This window comes from Python bivittatus, unplaced genomic scaffold (assembly GCF_059951505.1).
Source record: "Python bivittatus isolate LINGU-HERP-01145 unplaced genomic scaffold, Pbiv_v1 ctg000610_np1212, whole genome shotgun sequence".
NCBI lineage: Eukaryota > Metazoa > Chordata > Lepidosauria > Squamata > Pythonidae > Python > Python bivittatus.
The window spans coordinates 40,755,411-40,780,477 of NW_028277088.1; the positions used below are offsets into that span (position 1 = coordinate 40,755,411).

Below are 25,067 nucleotides of genomic sequence, written 5' to 3' on the forward strand. Positions count from 1 at the left end.
AGAAGGTCTCAGGTTACAAAACAAGACTGCCAGGTGGCTATCTGTGGATGCAATAAAGACAGAAAAATATTGATGTTACTGCCCTAACTGACAAAGGTAGGCCCTAATAGTGGCTCTAACTCATGTTTGGTCAGATTCGTACCTCGTTGCTCTATAGCAGGGCTCTAGGGATCTCTTCACCCACTTCATCTCCCTTAACTCCTCTGTAAATCAGTGGAAGTTCTGGGATCCCTGGATGGGGAGAGGCTGCTCAGGTGCAATCCAATCCAGAGCCCCTTCCACCCTCTCATTCCACGTGCCCACTAGGGCCATTATTGGACCCAATACCAGACCCTCAAGAACACCCCCAAGTTCCCTCTAGACCCCAGTCAGGTCCATCAGTCACCTGGGGTGGACTGATCTAATAGATCCTGCCCCCCTGCAGTAGACAACAGTGCTAGCGAACTGCAGGGCCATCAGAAAGTGATCTGACCATGACAGGGAAAATAGAAATCTTCCCCAATTCTAGATCACGCTGCCACTGCTCAGACATGAAAACTAAGTCAGACAAATGACCGCTATTGTTGGGCCCCTGGCTGTCATGGTAGCCATAAACTCCCAAGCTGCCTCAGACCCCACATCCAGAAAAGGTATGTTAAAATCCCCCAAGACTGTAAATCCACTGCCAGCCAATCAGACCTCAGGGAGGTTGCTACACAGTAGGGAGGTTGGTACAATAGCAATCCTGACTCAACCCCTAGAGCACAATTTAACAAGGTCTCATACCTCACAATCTGTGGAGTAGTGCCTCTGAAGGCCATCCAAGTATCTTGGATGACTCCACCCTACCCTGGGATCTTGGCTGATGTATACCTGAAACCCACCCAGGCAAGTCTCCAAGAGGGGCACCCACCATCATCACCACAAGCCCAGCCAGGTCTTGGTGATGCATGTCAGGTCAGCCCTCTCATCCATGATCAGATCACTTTAGAGACAGACCTGGTGTTCACCAGAAGCAGCCGAAAGCCTGAGCCTTGAAGATCTGCTGACTGGGACCCTGAGTTGAGATCAGGGGACTGGAATGCACCACAGGAACAACATACCAAAGACACATTCCCCAAGAGTGGCCTACCCTGTCTCCTGTCATATCTCCCTCTACCTGTCCCTATAGTGATGTTCCGGCTGCCCCCAAACCTCTAGAAACCCCCTCTCCAACCCATACTGGCTTGTACCTGAGCCAAATAACTCCCCCCTCCCCATTATCACCATACACTCCTCAACCCACTCCTCCTGGGGGCCATTGAACCACTCAAGTGGTCCCCACAACTACATTGGCAATCTCTCACTAAATTAGTAGGGGCACCTACTCCTCCATTCAACCATAGGGTGATTCAGGCTGCCCCCTGGCTCTCACCCATGTAGAGGCTAGACAACCCGCGAGAATCCAAAAAGAATTACCCCCACAACCAGCAAACATTCTGATTAAAGGCAACTCTCATCTGGGGAGAAAGAGCCAGGAGGACTTCAACAACATCTAATCTTCGACCACACAATCCACAGCAATATTCCAAGCACAATCATAACTAGAACCCAATCACAGCTAGCTTTGGTACCATGATGTGAAAAAAAAAACTTGGAACAGGGCTGATAGCCCTGTTAGCACCCTCTGCTTTTGTGGAGCCCAGAGAGCAATGTGGTTTTCAGAAAATGTATGGATAATGTAGATTAGACAAATGTAGGTTAGTTGCTGACCTTTAAGCAATACAAACTTTATGTATTTGTCAAATTTATAGAGCTGCCCACAAAGTGACTCTGGGCGGCATACAATAAAACCTCCTATTAAAACATAAACTACAAAACCAATCAGAAACAAAATAATGAACATAGATAAAAACAGACCACAAGCAGGAGAATATTACACATCATACAGCCAACATGCAGGGTCCATATTACCAGGGGATCCCCAGGCTTGCTGAAAAAAACATGTTTTAAGGGCTTTCTGGAAGGCCATGAGTGTTGGGGCTAACCTTACCTTGGGAGGGATGATGTTCCAGAGACTGCCATGGAAGAAAGAGCTCACCTCCTAGGTCCCGTCAGATGGAACTCTTTCACAGACAGAACCCACAGTGTGCCTCTCCTGCCAGACCTAACGGGACAGGTATATGTAATCAGAGAGAGGCAGTCCCTCAGATAATCTAGCCTCATGCCATGTAGGATTTTAAAGGTTAAAACCACCTTGAATTAGACCTGGAAGCAAACTGATAACCAGTGCAACTCATGAGGCAGAGGTGTAACATGTATCCTTTTACACATTAACTGCCTGTGCTGCCCCATTTTGCACCCACTGAAACTTCCAGATATTCTTCAAGGGCAACCCCATGTAGAGTGCATTACAATAGTCCATGCAGAAAATGACCAGGGCATGAGTAGCTCTGAGCAGAGACTCACGGTCCAGGAATAGGCACAGCAGATGCACAATATGAAGTTGTGCAAAGGCCCTCCTGGCCTCAAGCAGGAGTTGTGAGTCCAGAAGGACCCCAAATTGCGAACCAGGTCTGTCTGGAGCAGTGCCACCCCATCCAGTACCAAAGAAGGTAAAGTCCCAGATCTGGAAGGCCCTAAAACCCAAAGTCACTCTGTCTTGCCAGGGTTAAGTTGAAGCCTGTTGTTCCCCATCCAGACCCCTACAGCCTCCAGGCACCAGGACTAGACATCCCCATCATCACTTAATTTGCATGGGGCAGAATGATATAATTGAGTATCATGAGCATACTGATGACACCTCACCCCATGACAACAGATTATCTCCCCCCAGCAGTTTCACGTAGATGTTAAACAAGTATGGGGAGAGCACCGAACCCTGCGGCACCCCATGTAGTAGGGGCTCAGGGCGGGATCTCTCCCAATGAACACCAATTGGTATAAGCCCCTGAGGAAGGAAGAGAACCAGCACAATACTGTGCCACCCAATCCCCAGAGCCAATCCAAAAGGATACCATGGTCAATGGTTTTGAAAGCCACCGAAAGGTCAACTGGAACCAGGATGGATGCACTACCCCGATCCTGCTCCTGCCAGAGATCATCCAAAAGCATGACCAATGCCATTTCCGTCTCATGTCCAGGCCTGATTCCTGACTGAAAGTGGTCCAGATAATCCACTTCAAGGTCCGTTGAAGCTGCTGTGCGACCACCTTCTCCACAACCTTCCCTAAAAAGGAGACATTAGACAATGGATGAAAAATTGTACAGTATAGTGGATCCAGCGATGGCTTCTTGAGGAGGGGGCGAACTAATGCCTCCTTAAGAGTTGAAGAACCACTCCCTCTCTCAAGGATGAATTAACCATTGCCAGAACTCAGCCATATGTCCCCTCCTTTAGCCAGCCAGGAGCAGCATGGATCTAAGGAGCAGGTGGCCAAGCTCACACTGTCCACTTCCTCAGGCCCAACAGGTTCAAACCATTCCCAAATAACAGGGCAAGAGAGTGCCCCAGGCATCTCCACTGGACCTGCACCAAGGCTGGTGTCTAACTGGGAACAAATTCAAACAATTTTGTCTGACAGATCCAAAAATTCTTCCGCCCAGCCTTGCAGATGAATCTCCGGGTTCTCCTTGCCCAGAAGGGCTTGGGTCACCTGAAACAAGGCTGCCGGACAGCAACCCACAGATGCAATAAGGGAAGAACTATTGTCACTTTGTTGCCCTTACTGCCACAAGGTAGGCCTTAATAGTGCCTCTTACCCATGTTTGGTTGAGTTCATCCTTCATTGACCTCCAGTGGTGCTCTAGATGTCTCTTCTCCCGTTTGATTTCCCTCAGCTCGTCCGTAAACCACGGAGAGCAAAGGGATCCACAGGAAGGGAGAGGTTGCATGGGCGCAATCCGATCCAAGGCCACAGCCGATCTCTTATTCCAAGCGGTGACTAAAGGCTCTGTCAGACCATGCAGGAGACCCTCAGGAATAACCCCCAGCTCCCTCTGGAACCCTTGCAGGTCCTTCAATTGCCAGGAGTGGACCAATCTAATAGGTCCTGCCTCCCTGCGGTGGGGGGCAGCGGTAGAGAAGTACAGGCTATGAAGTAAAGTTGTCTTTACTTGTCATTGCATCCTATAAATTGTATAGTTAAGAATTATTTCCATCCACAGCAACAAACGGGGCACTAAATAAATGCTACTATATATTGCAGGCATTTCAGGAATATACCGTATTTTTCCGACAATAAGACACCCCCATGTACAAGACGACCCCCACTTTTCCAGCCCAAAATTAAAAAATCAATATTTTAAAGATAGTGCAGAACACATTTTTATTTCGTAATTAGTTAACATTGACCTGATACACTCGGTGGGAGGAGGTCCAAACTGTCTCTCTGCAGCTCTATTTCCAGGCTCTTTTGTTTAACTGATTACATTCAAGCACGAGTGAAACTGCAGATAGCTTGTCTCTGCAATCAGCCTTCCTCTAATTGGTTTGTTCAGCATCAGCTGATGTCAGTTACATCAGGCTCGTGATTGGAGGAAGTCTGTCTGGGAGACAAGCTATTTCACTCGTGATTGGAGGCTAGCAATAGGAGGAAGCCTCTCTGCAGAAACAAAGTATGGGCAGTTTGGAACCGCGCAATTCTTGGCTGACTTCCTTGAATAAGACGCCCTTCAGTTTTTAGGGTAAGGATTTTAGAAAAAAGTATCGTCTTATAGTTGGAAAAATATGGTAATAGTTCATATATGCATATACATATACATATATGCATGCTAGACTGAATGCCATGGTTGATAAAAGGCTGATTATGTATCCAATTGTGGGGAATCTGTTTCAGCTTTTGAGGCTGAAATTCTTTCTGATTTAGGTATTTCTGGATGGATGGGTCATACAGGTAAAAATTATTTGGCAAGCTGTGTCTGTAATATTATTTTACATTCTATAACTGTTACTGTTTTAGCTTCCAGCATCTCAAACAATGTATGTTGTAAAATTTAAATTTATATTACAGAAATGGCCTTCAGATTTTCCTACAAATCCTAAAAATATGAGTATACAATTTTAAAAATGGTTAACATTTTTTTTCTTTTATAGTAAGTTGGCACTTGTTTTTTTCATTCACAGCATATAGCACTTTCTATATTGTTGGGTTAATATTATCCATGCAGATACCTTTTGTTGGATTTCAGCCAATTAGGACAAGTGAGCACATGGCAGCTGCAGGTAAGAAAAAACAATGTATTGAAAATATACACTGTGAAGTTGTTATAATTTTCTAACATGGTACCCAGAAATCTCTGTCTGTGTTGGTATATATGCTGCCTTGAGGTTCTGAAAGAAAGGTAGGGTATAAATCAAATAAAAATAAAATCTTGTAACATGGAAGTTCTTAGGTAGCATAACTGAACAATTTGAATCCAGCCACTATAGACATTTACAGGTAGTCCTCCAGTTATGACTTCAGTTGGGACTGGGATTGCCATCTCTAAGCAATGTGGTTGTAAAGTGCGACATCATGTGACCACATCACTTAGCAATGGCAATCCAGGCAGTGCCAGTTATGATAACCCAAGATATGTGGGTCATTAAGCAGAAAGAGGAGGGAGTCCCAGGTAAGGAGCATGGAGGTGCCACAGGGGGATGGGGGAAGCCCAGCGCAGGCCACTCACAAGTTAGGGGAGGGGGGTACTGCGATGCAGTGCAAACTCAGGAAGGCCAAAGAAGGACAGCACAATGTGTGTGTGTGCATGCGTGCAGTTGCAGAGAGGCTGTGGAAAGGGCATGAGGTGTGTGCAATCACAGGGAGCCATGGAAGGAGGGCGTGGGGTGGGTGTGATACAGGAAGGCCAGGGAAAGAGGGCACGGGATGTGTGTGAGCGAAGGGGGGAAGGATGGCGCAGTGCGTGCAAGCAAAGAAAGGCCGGGGGGAGAGACTTACCTGAACAACTTGCAACTTCCTTGATGGCTTCCTCATTGACTTTGGTTGTGGGAAGCTGGCAGGGAAGATTGCAAATGGTGATCATGTGGCCACAGGATGCTGCAACTGGTCGTAAGTGCAAGCTGGTTGTCAAGCACCCAAATTTTGTTCACGTGACTGCGGGGGCACTACAAGGGCTGGAACTTTGAGTATCAGTTGTAAATTCTTTTGTTCAGCGCCATCATAACTTTAAATGGTCGCTGAACGAATGGTTGTAACTTGGAGATTACCTATAGTCAGAAATATTTTACTCTTATTCCTCTTAAACATGACACACATTTTCCCAGTAATGGTACCTCCTGTGCTGATTGTGTGTGGTCACTGACTAATCTTGTTGATGACAAAAATATATATAAGATTATCAATAGTTATTCTGAAAGTCAAAATATACAAAAGCACTCTCCAAAGGCTGCTAAACAAATTCAGCAGGATAAAAGAATAGGTATTCTCACCAATCAGTAATGGATAAAGAGCAGGAAATAGAATAGGAATAAATTAGTAATTTTCTGTTTAGAGAGATGTTCCAAGTAACTGTCACATTTCCTGGTCAAAAAGGGACTATGAAGAACTTCTAAAGGATATCTACAAAATTGGTGAATAGGTCTTATAATAGCAAAATACAATTCAGTGTTACTAAGTACAAAATAGTATGCACTGGCACAACCCCCCCCCCAAAAAAAACACTTTACATATATATTAATGGGTTCTGAGCTGACAGAGACTGATCAGGAAAGAAATGTTGATGTCATGGTGGCTAGCTGAATGAAAATGTAACCCAGTATGTGAGGGCTACTAATAAGCATGCCCTGTGCTTGGAATCATTAAGAAGGGGATTGAAAATAACATTGCCGATGTACAGTGGATGTATATAAGTCTGTGATGAGGCTCTCTTTGGAATATTCTTTACAGCTCTGATCATCACATCTCTGTAAGATACTGCAAAGTAGGAAAAGATACAAAAAAGGGTGGAATATCAAAAACCATCAAGTTAGAGCAGTTGTTCTATGAGGGAAGATTACAAGTAGTGGGCTTTCAGCTTGGAGCATAGGAGAGACATATATAAAATTGCACTTGGTATGAAAAATGTGAACAGACAAAAGTGTTTCTCCCTCTTTCACACAGTATTACCATTTAATCATTAAATTAAATTAGAACAGTAATCATCCGTTAAATCTAAATGCAGGGATATTTAAACCGATAAAATAAAGTATTACTTTATATCTCACATAGTTTAATTGAGAGCCAGCGAGGTGTAGTGATTAAGGTGTTGGAATGGGTTCAAGTCCAACCTCAGTAATAACAACTCACTGAGTGACTTTGAGCAACTTGTTCTCTCTTAGTCTAACTTTACCCCACATGGCTTGTTTTTGTAGGGATAAAAGGAACAGAGACCCCTGTGTAAGCTGCCTTGAGCTCCTGGAGGGAAGGTTGAATATAAATCTAAATGAATAATAACTCTGGAATTTACTGCCATTGATGTAGTGATGGCAACCAGTTTAGATGAAGGGAGATGAGGTAAATGCGTGGAGGATCAAGCCACCAGTGGCTACAAAACTTGAGGGCTATATAAAAAATCAGATAATATGCCTAAAATACCAGGTGCCAGGGAGCAACAGTAAAGGAAGACCTTACCCTTCTTTCTGAACTTCCCAGATGCATCTGGTTGGCTAATGTGTGATATAGAATGTTAAGCTAGATGGACTATTGGCCTGATCCAATAGGACTGGTTGCTTAATTTATGTGTGCCATAATATCCATTGTTCAAGGGGAAAAGTTTATAAAATACATGTTATCCATATAAACAGTATTCAATACTGAAGTTTATGAACATAAACATTTTAATATTTCTTGTTAATATAGTAGAAATGGTTCAGAATTTGGTGTTTTTATTATTATTGTTATTCAGCATTGAATTTTGTCCCGAAGGCATTTTAATTAGGCTCCTTTTTCAGATTCAGTTCAACATGTTTCATGGAAGTAAGTAGTGAAAAAGTAAAATTAAGAATAAAAATAAAAATGAATTGACACATACAAGAATTCAGTGAGTAATGAAAAAAGAAAAGAAAAATGAACATCCAATAAAGAAAAAATAACAGCTACAGAAAGATTAAAAGGATATTACAGAGTATGAACATCGGGGAAGAAATCTTAAATACAATAGTCATACACATGACAACATACATAGATATCCGTATATCTGTAAATACATAGAATAAGTAAAAGAAGTATGTATGATGTGAACAAAATTACTTAAAATTAGTATTCTTTTAGCGCAAGGACTGACTTTTTGCTAAAAAAGCAAAACTGTTTCTTTTCATTTTAACAGGTGTGTTTGCTCTTCTGCAAGCCTATGCTTTCCTTCAGTATATGAGAGACAGACTAACAAAGCAAGAATTTCAGACATTATTCTTCTTAGGTATATCATTGGCTGCTGGAATTGTATTCCTGAGCGTTATCTATTTAACATATACAGGTACGTAACATCCAATAAATATTTCCTGACAGCTCAAAATAATTCTTAGGTAGAGACAAGCAAAATGTTCCATGTACACTCTTCCATGCATAGAGCAGCTGGTTTGGGGGTCTGTACCCAGACACAGTACGCTTGTTTCAGATGTTTTTGTCTGTGCATGGAATAACATGGAGTTTTTTTTGTTTGGGCAGAAGTGGTTGTGAGGAGCTGGGGAAAAGGCAAGGACACCAACAGCTTAAGGGAAGAGGGAAGATGATGGCAGAGGGCTCTTTGGGCAGGCTAGTGGCCTGTGCCATGCTTGAGTCAGCAGTTATGGGGACGGAAGGAAGGTGCTGGGAAGATGGGGGGCAGGAAGGCCAGTGATACATGTGGTGCTGGGACATAGTTGGTGGCTGAGGGATGGAAAGAAGGATGCTGGGAATGTGGGGAGCAGTTGGGCCAGTAAATATGCTGTACTGGGAGCTGAAGAGGGGAGAGAGGGGGCGACGTGCATGAGCCTTGTCCTATTCACTCTGTCTAGATTTTGTTTTGTCCAAAACTCAGAACAACAAAAGTGTTCCATGTTTCATTTCTGCCAAACTATGGCTGTCCTGAAACAGTTTGGCAAAATATCAGAAATGTGATGGAACGTGCTCCTGGGTTCAAAACAAATCTGTATTTTATGCCTACCTCTATTCATAAAATAAATAGCCATTTCAGGTAGTGCAGTGTCTTTGAAACTATTAGTGGATGCTGCATAAGAAACATACAAGATTCTATTGAATAGAAATAGAACATTAAAATGTTTTAAAGAACTGGAAGGCAAAGGTTCATGTAGTACAGAAATGCATCACTTGTGCCCCACCAAAGCTCTCCATATAACCCCAGAGCCCTACCTGCCTCCTTTTTTGCTGTTTGTCTTTTTTACTTGTTCCTATTGCTGCTGTTTCCTGCTGCAGACCCTGCAATGTCCTTCTTCCATTCTGATCTCAAACTTTCCTCTAATCCCTGATTGTGACTATTAAAGCATCTGTCACCAACAGAAGCTCTAGCTTTCATTGTCAGAGAACTCTGTGATCAGTCATGCAGCCAAGATGGTTCAGACAGTCAGTCAAAATAAATATCAGTACACGTAGAAGGAACAATTTACTTTAGAGGTGGATTGAGGGTATTATTTTAAAAGTGAGATTGGAAAGAAATATATTTTTAAAGCAGATTGAGAGAACAAGTAATTTTGAAGGTTTGAGAGTAATATGTGTATAGTGGTATACACAGGCTTACACACTGACGTACATTTCTTTTGCCTGTCCAATTCAATACAACTTCCAATTCATTCCTTAAAACTAAATGTAGTCTTCAATCCCAGAAAAAAATGTTCACCTGGATGTATCATGATGTTACTTGTAGGATGTATTGTTGAAGGCTTTCACGGCTGGAATACGATGGCTGGTGTGGGTCTTCCGGGCTGTGTGGCCGTGTTCTGGAAGTTTTGTTTCCTAACGTTTCGCCAGCATCTGTGACCGGCATCTTCAGAGGGCAGGAGCACAGACAGGAACAGTTCTCCCTGTGCCCAGGATGATGTGACCCTGTTGTGGGTATTTATAGAGATCAGCGAGGGTGCCTGAAGGGGGGGGGGGGTTGGGTTAACGATTGGCTGACACCAAAACAAGCAGCCAATCGTTAACCGAAATCCCCACACACACACACACACACATCCTTCAGGCACCCTCACTGATCTCTATAAATACCCACAACAGGGTCACATCATCCTGGGCACAGAGAGAACTGCTCCTGTCTGTACTCCTGCCCTCTGAAGATGCCGGTCACAGATGCTGGCAGAACGTTAGGAAACAAAACTTCCAGAACACGGCCACACAGCCCGGAAGACCCACACCAGCCATTACTTGTAGGATCTTTACCCTTTAAACATATTTGAAAAATAGACATAGATTATTATTTTTTTAAAGAAAACATAATAATGCTCGGTGGCTATGTTAAATAGCTATAATGTGTATTTTTAGGTTACATTGCACCATGGAGTGGCAGATTCTATTCATTGTGGGATACTGGGTAAGTATGAACATAAAGTAAAATCCATACCCTTAGGCCTGTCAATGGAAAACACTTAGGCTACCTACACCACTCCATCTCTCTCCCAGCAAGAAAATAATCTGTCGAGTGTAAATAAGAGCTTTTTACTGTCCACACTGAAACAAGCTTTAAAACTTCCATTAGTGACAATAGATTTCTTTGGTATTGTAGCAAAGGAGCTTTTACTTTAAAAAAAAAAAAAAAAAGACTGTTGTTTAGTTTGGTTTCTTGTATTTCATCTTCAGATTCATCTTCTATAATTTATTCATGATTTATGTTGAATTTATATTTAATATTGGCAATGTGCCCATTTTGTAATTCATTGTGTTAATATATACTCTACATATTAAAGAAGGTAACATGTTATTTCGTTGAATAGAATATGAATATGATGTCTTAAACAACTAGTTGTATAACAATAAATAGTATGGTTTATGAAATGAATATGCAGAAGAATACTTTGATATTTCATCGTTGTGCCATTTTTTCCATTCTTCAAATAAATAGCTGCATTTGATCACATAATTCAGTTTCTAGCAAGGAGACAGAAGGTATTTTTGTAATGAGAACCACTTTTTCCCAGTTTCTGAAATTTAACTGAAGTGATGTAGGACACACACTTGCCCCCACCAAAAAAACCCTTAAACTAACCTTCAAAAGATAAGGATATGACTGGTGTTTTAAGACATGATGTATATAATCCAAAAAAATTCAGTAATCCTCAGCTGTACTATTTTTTATTACTTTTAGAATTTCATCACTCTAAAATAATTTGAACTGAATTTCTTTTAAACAAGGTATGCGAAAATTCACATCCCGATCATTGCTTCAGTGTCTGAGCATCAGCCTACAACTTGGGTTTCCTTCTTTTTTGATCTACATATTCTCGTCTGTACTTTCCCAGCAGGCCTGTGGTTCTGCATCAAAAACATCAATGATGAAAGAGTCTTTGGTAAGAACTAACTTTTCAAAATTAAGCTAAAGTGAGATGCTAGGATTCTTGTCATGTTTATTTGAATATATTTCTCAGGAATAAAAAATGATGCTTAAGGTAATTTCTTTTTATTTAGATTCATTAACTTCCTTTAGGATCAACTGCATTTTATGCTTTTATTTTGATATATTAATATGGTATTTAAAAACATAAGTTATAACCTTTTCACCAAAGGCTGACATAATCTTTCTGTATGCATATTTGGTGATATATTGACTCTGATGACTACCTTGACTAGTCCCTGCGGTTTTCTTGGATTTTCAGAAGTGGTTTGCCCTTGCCTCCTCCTAGAGCTGAGAGATAGAGTGCCTGGCTCAAGGTGGCTTTGTGCCAAAGGCAGGACTAGAACTCACATCTCCTGGTTTCAAGCCTGGTGCCTTAACTACAACACTAACTGGCTGTTAAACTCTTATTGGGGGTGCTTTAATTTAAATTCCTGCACTATTTCTCTTTCAGTTTTATGATTCTACAAGATAATATTCACTTATTTTAGGTCACCTATGCAGGTTAGTGATCCTTCTTGAACTGATGTTTCCAGAGGTGAAATTTGATTTTAAATTACTTTTCCATCAAAGTTACTATAGATATATATAATTATAAGCTCTAGGCATTGCTTTAGTTAGTTGTTAGTTAAATAATACCATCATTGGTCTGCATTATTTTCCCCTAGAATAGTATTGATGGTGATTATGATGATTAAGCTAATGCAAGCTAACATCTTGGATCCAGACTCAGTCATTAATTGAGACCAGCTAAATATAATGTTATCTTACTGTTTTAAGAAGGTTTAATATGAAAAGTTGATTTCTAACTGTAAATAACTGTTAGAATAGTATTTCTGAGAATTTAATTATTTTTTTCTAGCTATAGGGTAGACCAGATTTCATAAGTACACAAAAACCTCATGTAATTAAAACTTGATTACTTGAAGTAGTAAGATGACATGTCTTTCAGTAAAATAAGATTAATATAAGTTTGATTATGTGAATCCATACATTTGGTGCAGATTTAGCTGGAATTAGATTGGGAAAGACCTCTCTATCCTTCTATGCAGTAGACTTTTAAGCTCTCCCAGCTTACCACAACCTAACATGCTACATGGAGTTATCGTTAATGGGAAAAGGATAGCCTTGAAAGTTGAATAGAAGGAAACTCCATGAGCAGAGCTTTGCTCACAAGAGATGCCCAGTTTGGGAGGATGCTACCTTGTCTCCCACATTATAATCTTCACCAGGAATCGCATTATGTGAGATGGGAGGCTATATACTGACAAAAGCTTCTCCCAGGAAGAATATACTGGATGGACAATTCTAATAGGAGAAATTGGTCCTACACTACCTAAGCACCAAACCATATATTCATGAATACTGCATGACCTTATACTGAGTAAGAAATGTCCCAGATTAACTCTTTGCTACCAAAATAGTTCCCAGTGCAACTTTTTTTTTTTTTTTACAGCAGTGCTGTGTAAAACTTCATTGGGTAATGTTTTTCTCAGTCACTAGAAAGATATTTCCTGCATTGTCTGTTTTGACTTTCTCAGTACCAGCCTAGTACCAGAGATGGGGGAAAGGATGGAACACATTCTGTGATGCCTTAGTTGCTATCCTTATTATTCCCTTGGCCATTTTTTTTTTTTTGTAGATACTGCAACCCTACATGCTTATCAAGTTCATGCAACAGTTTTGTTTTTCTGTTAGTTTCGTTTTGTTAAGTTTGCAGCCAGCCTACCAGACACAAACTGAGTGAAACCAACTGTGTTTTTCTTTGTTGATGCCTCTGCTTGTACATTGGGATGGCTACTGGCTGCAAAATAAATAACAGAGGGATTCTGGTTCTTCTTGGCTACATATATAACATTCACATTGGAAGAAGAAACAAGAGCGTGAGCAGCATGCAGACATACATTAAAACTTAACAAATCAACATTCCATTGTAGTAGCCTTTGCATTTATACAACATCTGTAACCCATGTATATAAAAACAGCAGTTCATATATATGTATGTATGTCTTTACCTCTCCTGCCTGCAAATTAAAAGGTAGCATATGTGTCCTTGGATTCCACCATTGGTTCCTCAGTGGTTTCCTATCTAAACCATTCTTGAGAAGTCTCCTCAGGTTATAGCACCTTCCCTATTTCTCTGTCAGCCACAATCTGGGTTTCTCTGTGATATTGGGACAGCTAACATCAAAGTCACATGAAACATTAGCTTCTTCCTTAAGAGGCAAAATTATTGCTTGAAGGGTGAATGAACTCTCTCTCAACTTTCAAATGAATAAGTTATCCTGTGTCCTGACATCTTTTTTTCCTAAAGTTGTCTTAGTCTTTCATTTCAGTCAAGATAGTGTCCTGTGACTCTTCCTCTTAATTCCATTCTCTCTGTTGAGATGGCAATTCCAACCCCTGGATTTTAACTACACAACTTTACTGCACAGCATTCTTTCACAAATTGCAGAGGGTTTTTTCTATGGTATACCTCTGAGAAGTCTGTCAGAGATTTGCCAAATTAAAGCATATTTTATCAGCTAATAATCTTCCATTCTGATTCTATCCAAAATCATTCTGCTAGCTTCATTTTCTTGTGGAGTCCCTTTTGCATAGCTGTATCATTTAGTCACATTATCTAAATTCTCTAAATGTATTTGGCATGTTTGGCTGGATATCTAAGCCAAAGTAACACATTTTGGAGATCAAATCTCCTTTGATATTTATTTTGATACACCTATCAGTCATCCTCTCTCCCTTTCTTTTCTCAAAGTGGTGTTTTCCTATTGTAACTTTTTCAAAATGGTTTTGAGAATGCTGAGAATGTGCAGGAAGAGCAAGGATAGGATGCTTCTTTGGTCTAGTGTTTCATACACGCAGGCCCCAATTATATGTTTTTATATATTTATATTTGATTTATTCATATTCAATGTATTTAATTATATTTATATAGTGCTGGATTCAATAAAAACGACTCCCAGTGATTTATAGCATAAAAACATAACAGGCTAAAAATATCAAAGCTGATATGATGACAAAAGCTGACCACTAGAACATCTCGCTTACTAAAAAGCCCTTTTAATGAATTTTAAGGATACAGTATAGTATAACTCAAATGGTGATACAGTTTTATTCATATGAACTTTTGGGAAACAAACATGCAAGCTTTACTTCAAGCTTATAATGCATTTGGAAAATTGCATCTGTGATGAACCTAATATTAAAACTGAATGACTGTGTGTCTTTCCAGTGGCTTTGTATGCAATCAGTGCTGTTTATTTTGCTGGAGTGATGGTTCGCCTGATGTTAACTTTGACTCCAGTGGTTTGTATGCTGTCAGCTATTGCTTTCTCCAATGTTTTTGAGCACTATTTGGGTGATGATATGAAGAGAGAGAATCCTCCAATAGAAGACAGCAGTGATGAAGATGATAAAAGAAATCCAGGAAATCTTTATGATAAGGTGAGCCTTGAAGGATTTGATGATATCTGTTTAAATTAAATTAAATTAAATTAAATTAAATTAAATTAAATTAAATTAAACAGAAATATTTAATATATGCAAAAATCATATAGGTGGAAATAGTAATGTTCTTTGTGATCTCTGCATACCTTAGCAAACTGTTCATTTTTTTCTACTTCCAATATGATTATACCATTTTAGTATCCAAAAACATAGTTGGATATATTAAATAAGAGCAGATTTAGATTATTACTATCCCTCATACATTCCATTTTGGAAAACCATTTTCACCTGCAATATTTCAATTTTTAATGTACTTTTTAAAATCAGAAATGGTTGAATTTTCATGACTGAAAACAGGATTTTTAAACTCTGAAATCTGACAGATTAAAAGGGAAAGATTTCATTTGTTTTCTTTGCTCAGGCAGGTAAAGTGAGGAAACACATATCTGAACAAGAAAAAACCGAAGAAGGCCTTGGGCCCAATATAAAGAGCATTGTCACAATGTTGATGCTAATGCTGTTGATGATGTTTGCTGTTCACTGTACATGGGTAACCAGCAATGCCTATTCCAGTCCAAGTGTTGTCCTGGCCTCTTACAATCATGATGGGTAAGACTATCTTTTATGTATCCATTTCCTATGATACACTGTATCTACTTAAAGCATTGCTAATATGTAAAGATAAATATTTTCACATGGTCATAACTCTTATTTCTCTAACAGCACTAGGAACATTTTGGATGACTTTAGAGAAGCATACTATTGGCTAAGACAAAACACAGATGAACATGCCAGGGTAATGTCTTGGTGGGATTATGGCTATCAAATAGCTGGAATGGCAAATCGAACAACTCTAGTTGACAATAACACTTGGAATAACAGTCACATAGCTCTGGTATGTAATGATAATTATCTTTATTGATCATAGCTGTAAATATACACATTGGTACATTGTAACGTGTTGAACATTATATTCCATTATGCTCATCAAAGCTTAATTCTAAGAAACAGAATAAGAAACAGGAATGTGCCAAGATTACAGTGGGATTTTTACAGTTCAAACTTAAATATAATTTTCAAATTTTATGAAGAAATGGAAGAGGAACACAATAAAAATAGAATGTCAGAGCATAATGTTGACTTATCATTTTTTGCTGTGTTCAGTATTTCTGCTTTTCCAAAGCTGACTTTATATTTCAGTAATTTGTGGAAACACTTGATATATAGAGATTGATTTCAGTTTCTGTACCTCATTTATCTAAGACTGCAATTAAAAAAAATGTTAGTGCTATTTTAAATTGCATGTTTTCATGCATATATGCACTCCAAATGAGGCTGGCATATAATAAGAGCTGGTTCATTTATCAATATAGGAATGCTTTTGAGCATTCCTTTTTCCTCACAAATCTCAGCTGAGTTTATTTTTATCCCAATAAAATAACAAGTTGCAATATAAAAATTGAATTGTAGAGTAGGAGATGGGGAAAATTCATGATTGTGAGGGTCGCTGCAATTTATTCATTGCAAGAGTAGGTATCTTGTGAACCATATACACTTTTGGTCCTGTTTTTGAGTTCCCTGGAGTTCCTGAGAATCATTATTTGCTTTTTTTTAAAAAGCTGCAATGAGGGTTAAACATAGGAGGCTCAAAATGCTGGTAGTCTTAATATATATTTTTTGTTTAAAAACAAATCCTACCGAAAGTGAACCCCTGAATTGTTCCTTATGTATTACAACAGTTGAACTAGCTCAAAATGTAATATCAGCTTTATTCTGAGTACTTCAAGCTTGTAAGGCCTTTGCATTTTTACTAGATTCTTTTTACATTAGTGACGAAATTATTCTAGTTTTTTAAAAATTAGCTGAGGTGAAACATGCTGAAATCAACATGTATATTGACAACTGCTATGATGTAAATGCTTACAAGTAGTCCTTGACTTACAATGGTAGTTGGGACTGGAATTTCTGTTGCTAAGTGATGCAGTCATAAAGTGCGACCACATCACTTAGCGATGGCAATCCCTGCAGTCTCGATTGCCGTGGTTAACTGAATCCCATGGCCGTTAGGTGAGGCAACTTCCTGCCGGCTTCTCACAACCAAAATCAGTGGGGAAGCTGGCAGAAGTTGCAAGTCCCAGGCCAGCAGGCAGGTGGCTGCTGCTGGGTGAGGGTGGGAGTGAGGGCGTGCACGAGGGTGCAGGGGAGGTATGGCAAAGGTGTGAGGGTGCACGAGAGGTGCGGCGAGGGTCAGCGAGGGTGCGTGGGGGTGCTGCATGGGTCAGGGAAGGTGCAGCACAGGTCGCGGAGGGTATGTGGGGTTGCAGGGTTGGGGAGAGTGTGCAGGGGTATGCAAGTGGCTGGTGCTGCATGAGTGCAGAGGGGTTGAGGCAGGGTGCATGGGTGGGGGAGACTTACTCCACTGACTTGCAACCTTCCCTGGCAGCTTCCCCATTGACTTTCTGGAGAAGCCAGTAGGGAAGGTTGCAAATGGCAATCACATATTGCAAGTTACTGCAACTGGTCCGGAACTCAGGTCCAGCAAATATGAACCAGTTGCCAAGCTCCCAGATCATGATCACATGACTGCAGGGGTGCTGGGATGCCCAGAACTCTGAGGACTGGTTATAACCATTCGTTCAGCACCATCATAACTTCAAATGTTCACTGAATGAATGATCATAGCTCAAGGACTACCTGTATATTAAATATGTTAACATAGGATGGCATTCTAATACTGTTCCTTAGGGTGCCCTGGACATTGTAAGGGCTTTGTACTGTTTGCAGTTCTGGATTTTTTTGGAATTAATATAGCCATGTAATAAATTCTCGCTCAGCTAGTGTTATGAGAGGGCAGTGTTCAAACAATGAATCAAAAGATAAGTCACCACAACTTTACCATCTGTCAAAAGGTAGTGACAATTTCAACTCTTCTTTCCAAACCATTGTCATCTTGGCAGGTAACATAGAAGGTTGGATAGAAAATAGTATTTTTGAATGGATGCGGCTGATCCTTAGAAAATTTGAATTTGGATATAAAAAATATATATTTGTTGTTGTGTGACCTAGATGACTTCCAAATTAATTTATCTTTTAGTTAGACAAGATTCTAAATTGGGTTGGGTTTATTTCACAAGAGATTAATAACCTGTTCAAATAGGATGGGCTAATCTTGTGATCTGATAATAAAGATCTGGATTTAGCAGAGGCGAATGAAACAGTCCATGTCCTGTTCATGTCAGTTTTGCATACATTCAATTTACAGGTAGTCCTTGAGTACAACCATTTGTTCAGCAACCATTTGCAGTTACGGCGGCATTCAATGAATGGTACTTATGCCCAGTCCCTGAAGTTACAGCTGTTACAGCACCCTTGCAGTCACATGATCAAAATTCAGGTGCTTGGCAGCCTGCCCACACTTATGACCACAGAGGTGCTTCAACTCCCCCTACTCATCCATCTCCCCCCCACATCTGTGCTCTTTTGGCCACTCTGCACAGTGGTATTCCTCTGCAGCGGCAGCAGTGGTGGGCTGAAGTAGAGGCCTGGGGCCTTCAGCAGTCTCAGCTGGCTGCTACCACCCCTGGGCCTGTACTTCAGCCCCAGTACTGCCACCAAGGAGTGCCGCCTCAAGCCACATGCCGCAGCCAGCCATCCCAGTGCCACAGTGCAAAGCCCCAGCTCCCCCTGCCGCCCTGCCACAGTCAGCTGACCTTCACTGTCTTCCTCCCGCTGTTGACAAGGCACACCCAGCCTGGCCCTATGGAAGGCAGCTCCTGGCCGTGCCAGGCTTTCCTCCTGATGCCGCTCACGCCATTCTTCAAACAACACACACCCTGCACCCTCCTTCCACGGGCTCCCTGCACTCACACTGCACCACAGCACTCTCCTCTCCCAACTCACATACAGCCTGCGCTGGGCCTCCCAGGGCTTCCCTGACCCCCCTACGGGCACCCCTGCACTCCTTACCTGGGATTCCCACTTTCCGCTTAACCCGCATGTCTTGGGTTATGACAACTACCAGGACTGCCTCAATTGCCATTGCTAAGTGATGCACTCACATGGTGTCACGCTATACAACTGCATTGCTTAGCGATGGCAGTCCTGGTCCCAATTGTTATCATAACTCGAGGACTACCTGTATATGTAGTTTTTCTGAGGCATATATTTGTTTACAACTTTGGTACTAAAACCTGAGTTGCTAAATTTCAAGTGCACAGCTAGAAAGCTGTGTTTATTAATCTTGAAAATGGTAATTAGAATGGTTTATTAAAAAAAATATGCAGACTTAACCAAATTCAAAATACCTACATTTTAAGAAAAATATATTCATTTTAAAAATCCAGGTAGGAAAAGCTATGTCATCAAATGAGACAGCAGCATATGAGATCATGAAAAGCCTGGATGTGGATTATGTATTAATAATCTTTGGAGGTGTAATTGGCTATTCTGGTGATGACATCAACAAATTTTTATGGATGGTAAGGATAGCGGAAGGCGAACATCCTAAAGATATCAGGGTAAGTCAAAGTGGTTTTAAAAATGTATACTTAGCAACATGCAATTTTCTTGCCTTAGCTTGTGCGTGGAATCTGGCAAGGTTTTGTCTATAATACTTTCATCTTTCCATAAAAGAAATTATCCCAAATTTGTCTGATATTTCTGTGGACCCTTGTATGCATTAGGCTATAATTACATAATGTCCTAATTAACTGTTACGTTAAGAACTAGTTGTCACATTTGATGTCTTGATATAATATACCCAATACAGCCAAAAGTGAAGATGAAATGAAAATGTATTCTAACTTAGTTTTAGCGATAAGACAGAAAGGAAAAAAAGGAATTAAAAATGAGTGCTTAAAAATGAATTGGTAATCAATCATTTTTACACTTGAATTGCCCACTATCTTTTTGTAAGAATTCTTAAAGCACTGTACACTCTTCACCATTGTACACTTCTCAGAATAAAATACAGCCTCTGTGAAAAAATTAGAACTACTTTTAGTCAGTCTGGGTTTTTTTAGCTATTAGTTGTTTACAGAAATTACTGATTATTGTATTTTTATTCTGTTTTATCTTGTTTCCCTAATCTAACTTGTATAACTTCATTTCCTTTTTGTTAAAGGAAAGTGACTACTTTACTCCACAAGGAGAGTTTCGAGTTGATAAAGCAGGTTCTCCAACCTTGCTGAACTGTCTTATGTATAAAATGTCATACTACAGATTTGGAGAAATGCAGGTTAGTCTCACGTGTTCAAGTGCAGCCTTAATAGTAATGCTTCCTTACATTTCTATGTGTATCCCTGACAATACATTCCACAACTGTTGTGATTGCATAAAATTATTATTGGACCTTTCTATAATACAGTATTATAAAAGTGAAGAGCTATCTTGTTAAGTAGTCCTAAAAAGGGAAAGAAAGAAAGAAAGAAAGAAAGAAAGAAAGAAAGAAAGAAAGAAAGAAAGAAAGAAAGAAAGAAAGAAAGAAAGAAAGAAAGAAAGAAAGAAAGCTCTTCCTTGTAACAATGCAGAATATTTTCTGTATCAATCCTTTACTAACTACTGGTTACCATTTTTTTTCTAAACTCAATTCAAGGTTTGGTGTTTACCTCTAAAAATCTTGGGGCTGGGTTGGTTTCAGAATTCCACTGTGCCTTTATGTTTCCTTGTCAGCTAAAATATAGCAAATGGACACTAGTTAGTCTTAATGGCACTTAACTCTCTCACTGGTAATCTTTTAAAGGGACAGAATTTAATTTTATTCCAAAGAGCATTCTCCTGATCTTCTGCTTATTATCAGTGTCAGTGATTGATGTGTGTTTATAATTTTTTAAATTTTATAAATAGTAGTTTAATATGAGTTTATTGGCCATAATTTGCAAGGTTACTTTCTAGTTGGGGGAGGGGATTCTGCTGAAATTATTGATATTTTTTCCCACTTTGTTCTGGAACTGCCTATTCATTTTATATTTAATTTATATAATTTAATGCTAACTTCAATATTGTATGGAGTAAAAGTAAGGCCTCTTTAATCATGACTTGTTCCAAGGGATATGAAAACATTTATGTATATAAATAAAATTGTCAAATCTACTGTCTGTGTTTTTAAAGTAATACATATACATTTATAGTTCCATTTCTAGAATTTGTATCTGCAAACTAATGGGTAGCATTAATTTTGTAGCTGGATTTTCGGACTCCCCCAGGATTTGATCGAACACGCAATGCTGAAATTGGCAACAAGGACATTAAATTTAAACATTTGGAAGAAGCCTTCACTTCAGAGCACTGGCTTGTTAGAATATATAAAGTGAAAAAGCTAGACAACAGAGAAACACTGGATCATAAGCCTAGACTAACCAACATTTTACCAAAACAGAAGTATTTGTCAAAAAAGGTGGGTTCCTAGTGAAATATTTCAAAGGAAATTTTTAATGCTATGCTAGTTTTACCAGCTATACAATTAGGTCTTTCTACTAGCTACATAAATAGACATTTTGTTTCAAATAACAGAACTGCTTGATGATAATAATGGTTAACATTCTGATTAATAAAGCATGTGGGGATTATATTTATCATTTGTGCTCATAGGCAGGCTGGGTCCCCAAATCCCAGCTGAGTGTAACAAAATTTACTATCTAAAATTCATTAATAGTGTTCCAGTAATTATGATAGTTCACTTAATAAATGTGAAAATGTCTTTCTGAAAAATGATGCTTAGACATTTCAGAATGACTTATTTTGTAAAATAATTAAACCTGGAATTGTTGTTGACAGCTCAAGTGTCTGGCTTCTTACTCTTTTAAAATCATCTCATTTAAATACAACATTTTTTTTCATCATTATTGTGTGCTGTTCTAGTCTACTGAACAGTCAAGTGTTCAGGAATGGAAATAAAATCCTCTTCAAACAGAAAAGTTTTACCTGATTTCTTATAGAAAAATAGTCTACTGTATACATTTCTAAGGGCAATTCTGAGTTTTGCATGTTTTAAATGTATTGTACTGTTCACCTAAGAAACTAGAGTAGCACTTATATATATTGAAATATAATCACTTTGAGATAAATATCAGCCTTAAATAATTATGTGGGAAATAATTACAGAGGAAAAAATGAACATCGTAACACATTTTATTTTGGAAATATCTGGAGCACAACAGGGCTGTTTTTGTCCATAGTAATTAAAATGTAAACCACAGAGCATTATTTTTAAATAATAACCAAGATAACTCTTTTAGAGAAATTAGAGGGTCATGTCTGCAGTTTTGAAAATAGTATTTTTTAGGTAGTCCTTGACTTACAACCATTCATTTAACAACTGTTCAAAGTTATGATGGCACTGAACAAAGTGACTTGTGAACAGTCCTTGCACTTACAACCGTTGCAGCATCCCTGCGGTCACATGTTCAAAATTTGGGCACTTGGCAACCGGCATGTATTTATGACAGTTGCAGAGTCCCAGGGTCACATGATCACCATTTGCGACCTTCTTAGGGGGCTTCTGACAAGCAAAGTCAACGGGGGAAGCCAGATTCACTTAATGACTGCATGATTCGCTTGACAATTGCGGCGATTCACTTAACAACAGTGGCAAAAAAGGTAAAATTGGGCATGACTCACTTAATGACTGCATCGCTTAGTGACAGAATTGTGTCCCAATTGTGGTCATAAGTCAAAGACTACCTGTATGTGTTGAACACTAAAAGTTATTGTGGCATTAGCAGAAAGCAAACAGGCATCAAGAAATATTTTTCCTTGCTACAGAATACTATGCTAAATAACTGTCATTGAAATTAAATGGCAGTGTTAGCTATAAATAAGTGTAGCCTGAAACCTAAAAGTTTAGGTTTCATTGAAAACAGCAACAATGACTAAAGAAAAACATGCAAAGGATTACACTCTTAACTTTGTGGTGATGGATTTGGGGAACATGCTACATGTCAGAACTGGAAAGATCACATTCCATAGTAGCTGCATATGGTACTTCCTACCTTTCTAACCATGACTTAAACATAATAATTAAGGATTCTAGAGCAATGCAAAAACATGAGCATTGTCACTAGAGCATTATAAATAACTAATACACTATTCTGTTTTTCTTTTTAGACTGCCAAAAGGAAGCGTGGCTACATTAAGAATAAACTAATTTTAAAGAAAGGCAAGAGACCCAACAGGAAGACAGTTTAAAAACACTGTACTGATTGCTAATATTGAAGCAGTTGTCCTTGAGATAACCAGTCTTTGCCTTTAGCTCAAGTCATGTTTCACAGCAACATGAGGGTACAGAACCATCATTGGTCCAGATTATTGTACAAAACTTTCAGGCAATGTCTGACTTAAATTTTGGCTTATTGAGAACAGCTGTTTTAGATTTGTATTGTGGAGCAAGACAGGGCTGCTGTCCAGGTCTTAGCAGCAGATTTTTTAAAATTGGTACATATTATCCTTCCAATTCATTGAATTTGAACTGATTGCACCAAAGAGCCCTTTAATTCGGTCCTTGGCACATGCATACTTGTCAGTTTTTTTTTTTTAATCTTCCGTTGAACAGCAATATCTCAACTGGAATGGTAAAATGTAATTGGTTAGTCTCATTGTGACACTTCCAACAGTGTGGGTATTTTGACATTTCAGCTAGTAGAACAACTCCTTTTGAGGTATTTATTTTATAAGACACCATTCGTATTGTTGCAGTATGTTGCGTTCAGGACTGTATATCAAGCTGCAATTTCACTAATCATGGCACAGATTATGTGCTTAGATGAGGCCATTTGTTTCGAGAAGTGGTCTTGCTGCCCTTATGCAGGTATGTTCGTCAAAGGTGTGTGGCAGATCTTGCATAGAAGAGGTAAAATACAAGGGCTACATTTGAACCTTATGTCTGACATGACAGTAATGAATGCTACTGAGCACCATAGCACCTGGTGTTCTCAAAACCTCCTTGTTTAGCTTGTTTGTTATATTATACAATATTTTGGCCTGTTAAGAGAAAAATTGACAAGTATCCAAACTCTTTTCCTGCATCTATTACAAGCAGAACGATTTATAAGTCTGCCTGTTTACTGGTTTTTTTCATGGGGTTGGGTTTCTGGAAATAATTAAGTTTTTCTCCATATTTTTATTTAGTGCTTCAGTTGATGGAACTTCTGCTTTGAATATGTGCTGTCTTTTATAGTTTATGAAAAAGATGATTTATCAAGTGCACTAAATTATACATGGAGACTGAACATGTTCACTTTCCAACTATACAAACTTGAACATTCTTCGTTATTTTAATAAAATAAAAATGTATATGGGGTAGAATTCATTGACAGCCACAGGATATAATTTTGATATAGAAACAGCTTATACCAGCTTTATTGGTGTAAAGCAGAATAGTATGTACCTTCCCAAGAAAAAATATCTTTTGCTCAGTGAGAAAGTTACTGCTGACTTTTCAGATGTATAATTTTTATTTGTATTTTTTTTTCCCTTTTGGAGTAAAGAGGTTATAAAATCAATAATGCAGTAGCAACATTTTCACAAAATCTGGATTTCTGACCCTTTGTCATTGAGATTATATTACTTTGTTGCTTTACAACTCAATGCAAACCCGTTGTTGACTATAGGGATAAATAAAGTTAAATCAAGTTTTTGTGTTAAGTGATTGGCTGCTATTTTCTTTTTTATTCATTACTTTGTGGCTCCCAAAAGTTGCTGTGCTAAGGACCTGAACCATCATTCATTCAAATCTTTATCTGGCAAGTATTGTCCTTTCTACATTGAGCATTGTCAGTTCTGGTTATGAGCTTGCTTACACATTTTCTCTTGCTGTAATCTCTTCCATGTACATAAACTAATTTAGTGTGCTACTGCTGCCTTATAATTAGATACAAATGGAATAATTTGGGACTGAAACTGGAAAACATACTTACACTCTGCTTTTAATACTCATGAAATTTATTCTGTAAAGGATACACGGACATACTCTAGATTTCCTGCTCTCTTATTTTGTATTGTGTTTAAAGACTCTAGTGGAAAACTTCAGTTACCTATTCAGTATAATAAGCTTCAAGTTCTCATATGGTATTTTGTAGACAATTCATCTAAGTTCAGAATTCATTGGGCAATAATCAGACTGAATTACATTTAATGTTACTGATTTT

The 25,067-nt window shown here is 39.1% G+C and overlaps 1 protein-coding gene across 1 annotated transcript in view; it reads left to right on the forward strand.

Moving 5' to 3' along the window:
- STT3B (STT3 oligosaccharyltransferase complex catalytic subunit B) overlaps nt 1-24,564 on the forward strand; it is a 60,097-nt gene extending 35,533 nt beyond the window's left edge. Inside the window, exons 6-16 of the mRNA XM_088150857.1 lie at nt 5,084-5,182; nt 8,263-8,409; nt 10,410-10,458; nt 11,277-11,431; nt 14,711-14,922; nt 15,347-15,534; nt 15,649-15,820; nt 19,269-19,442; nt 20,048-20,161; nt 21,107-21,319; nt 23,029-24,564. Of these exons, the coding sequence (XP_088006983.1) occupies nt 5,084-5,182; nt 8,263-8,409; nt 10,410-10,458; nt 11,277-11,431; nt 14,711-14,922; nt 15,347-15,534; nt 15,649-15,820; nt 19,269-19,442; nt 20,048-20,161; nt 21,107-21,319; nt 23,029-23,109 (1,604 nt within the window). The 3' untranslated portion in view covers nt 23,110-24,564. The remainder of the gene's footprint in view (nt 1-5,083; nt 5,183-8,262; nt 8,410-10,409; nt 10,459-11,276; nt 11,432-14,710; nt 14,923-15,346; nt 15,535-15,648; nt 15,821-19,268; nt 19,443-20,047; nt 20,162-21,106; nt 21,320-23,028) is intronic.
- The last annotated feature ends 503 nt before the right edge of the window (nt 24,565-25,067 follow it).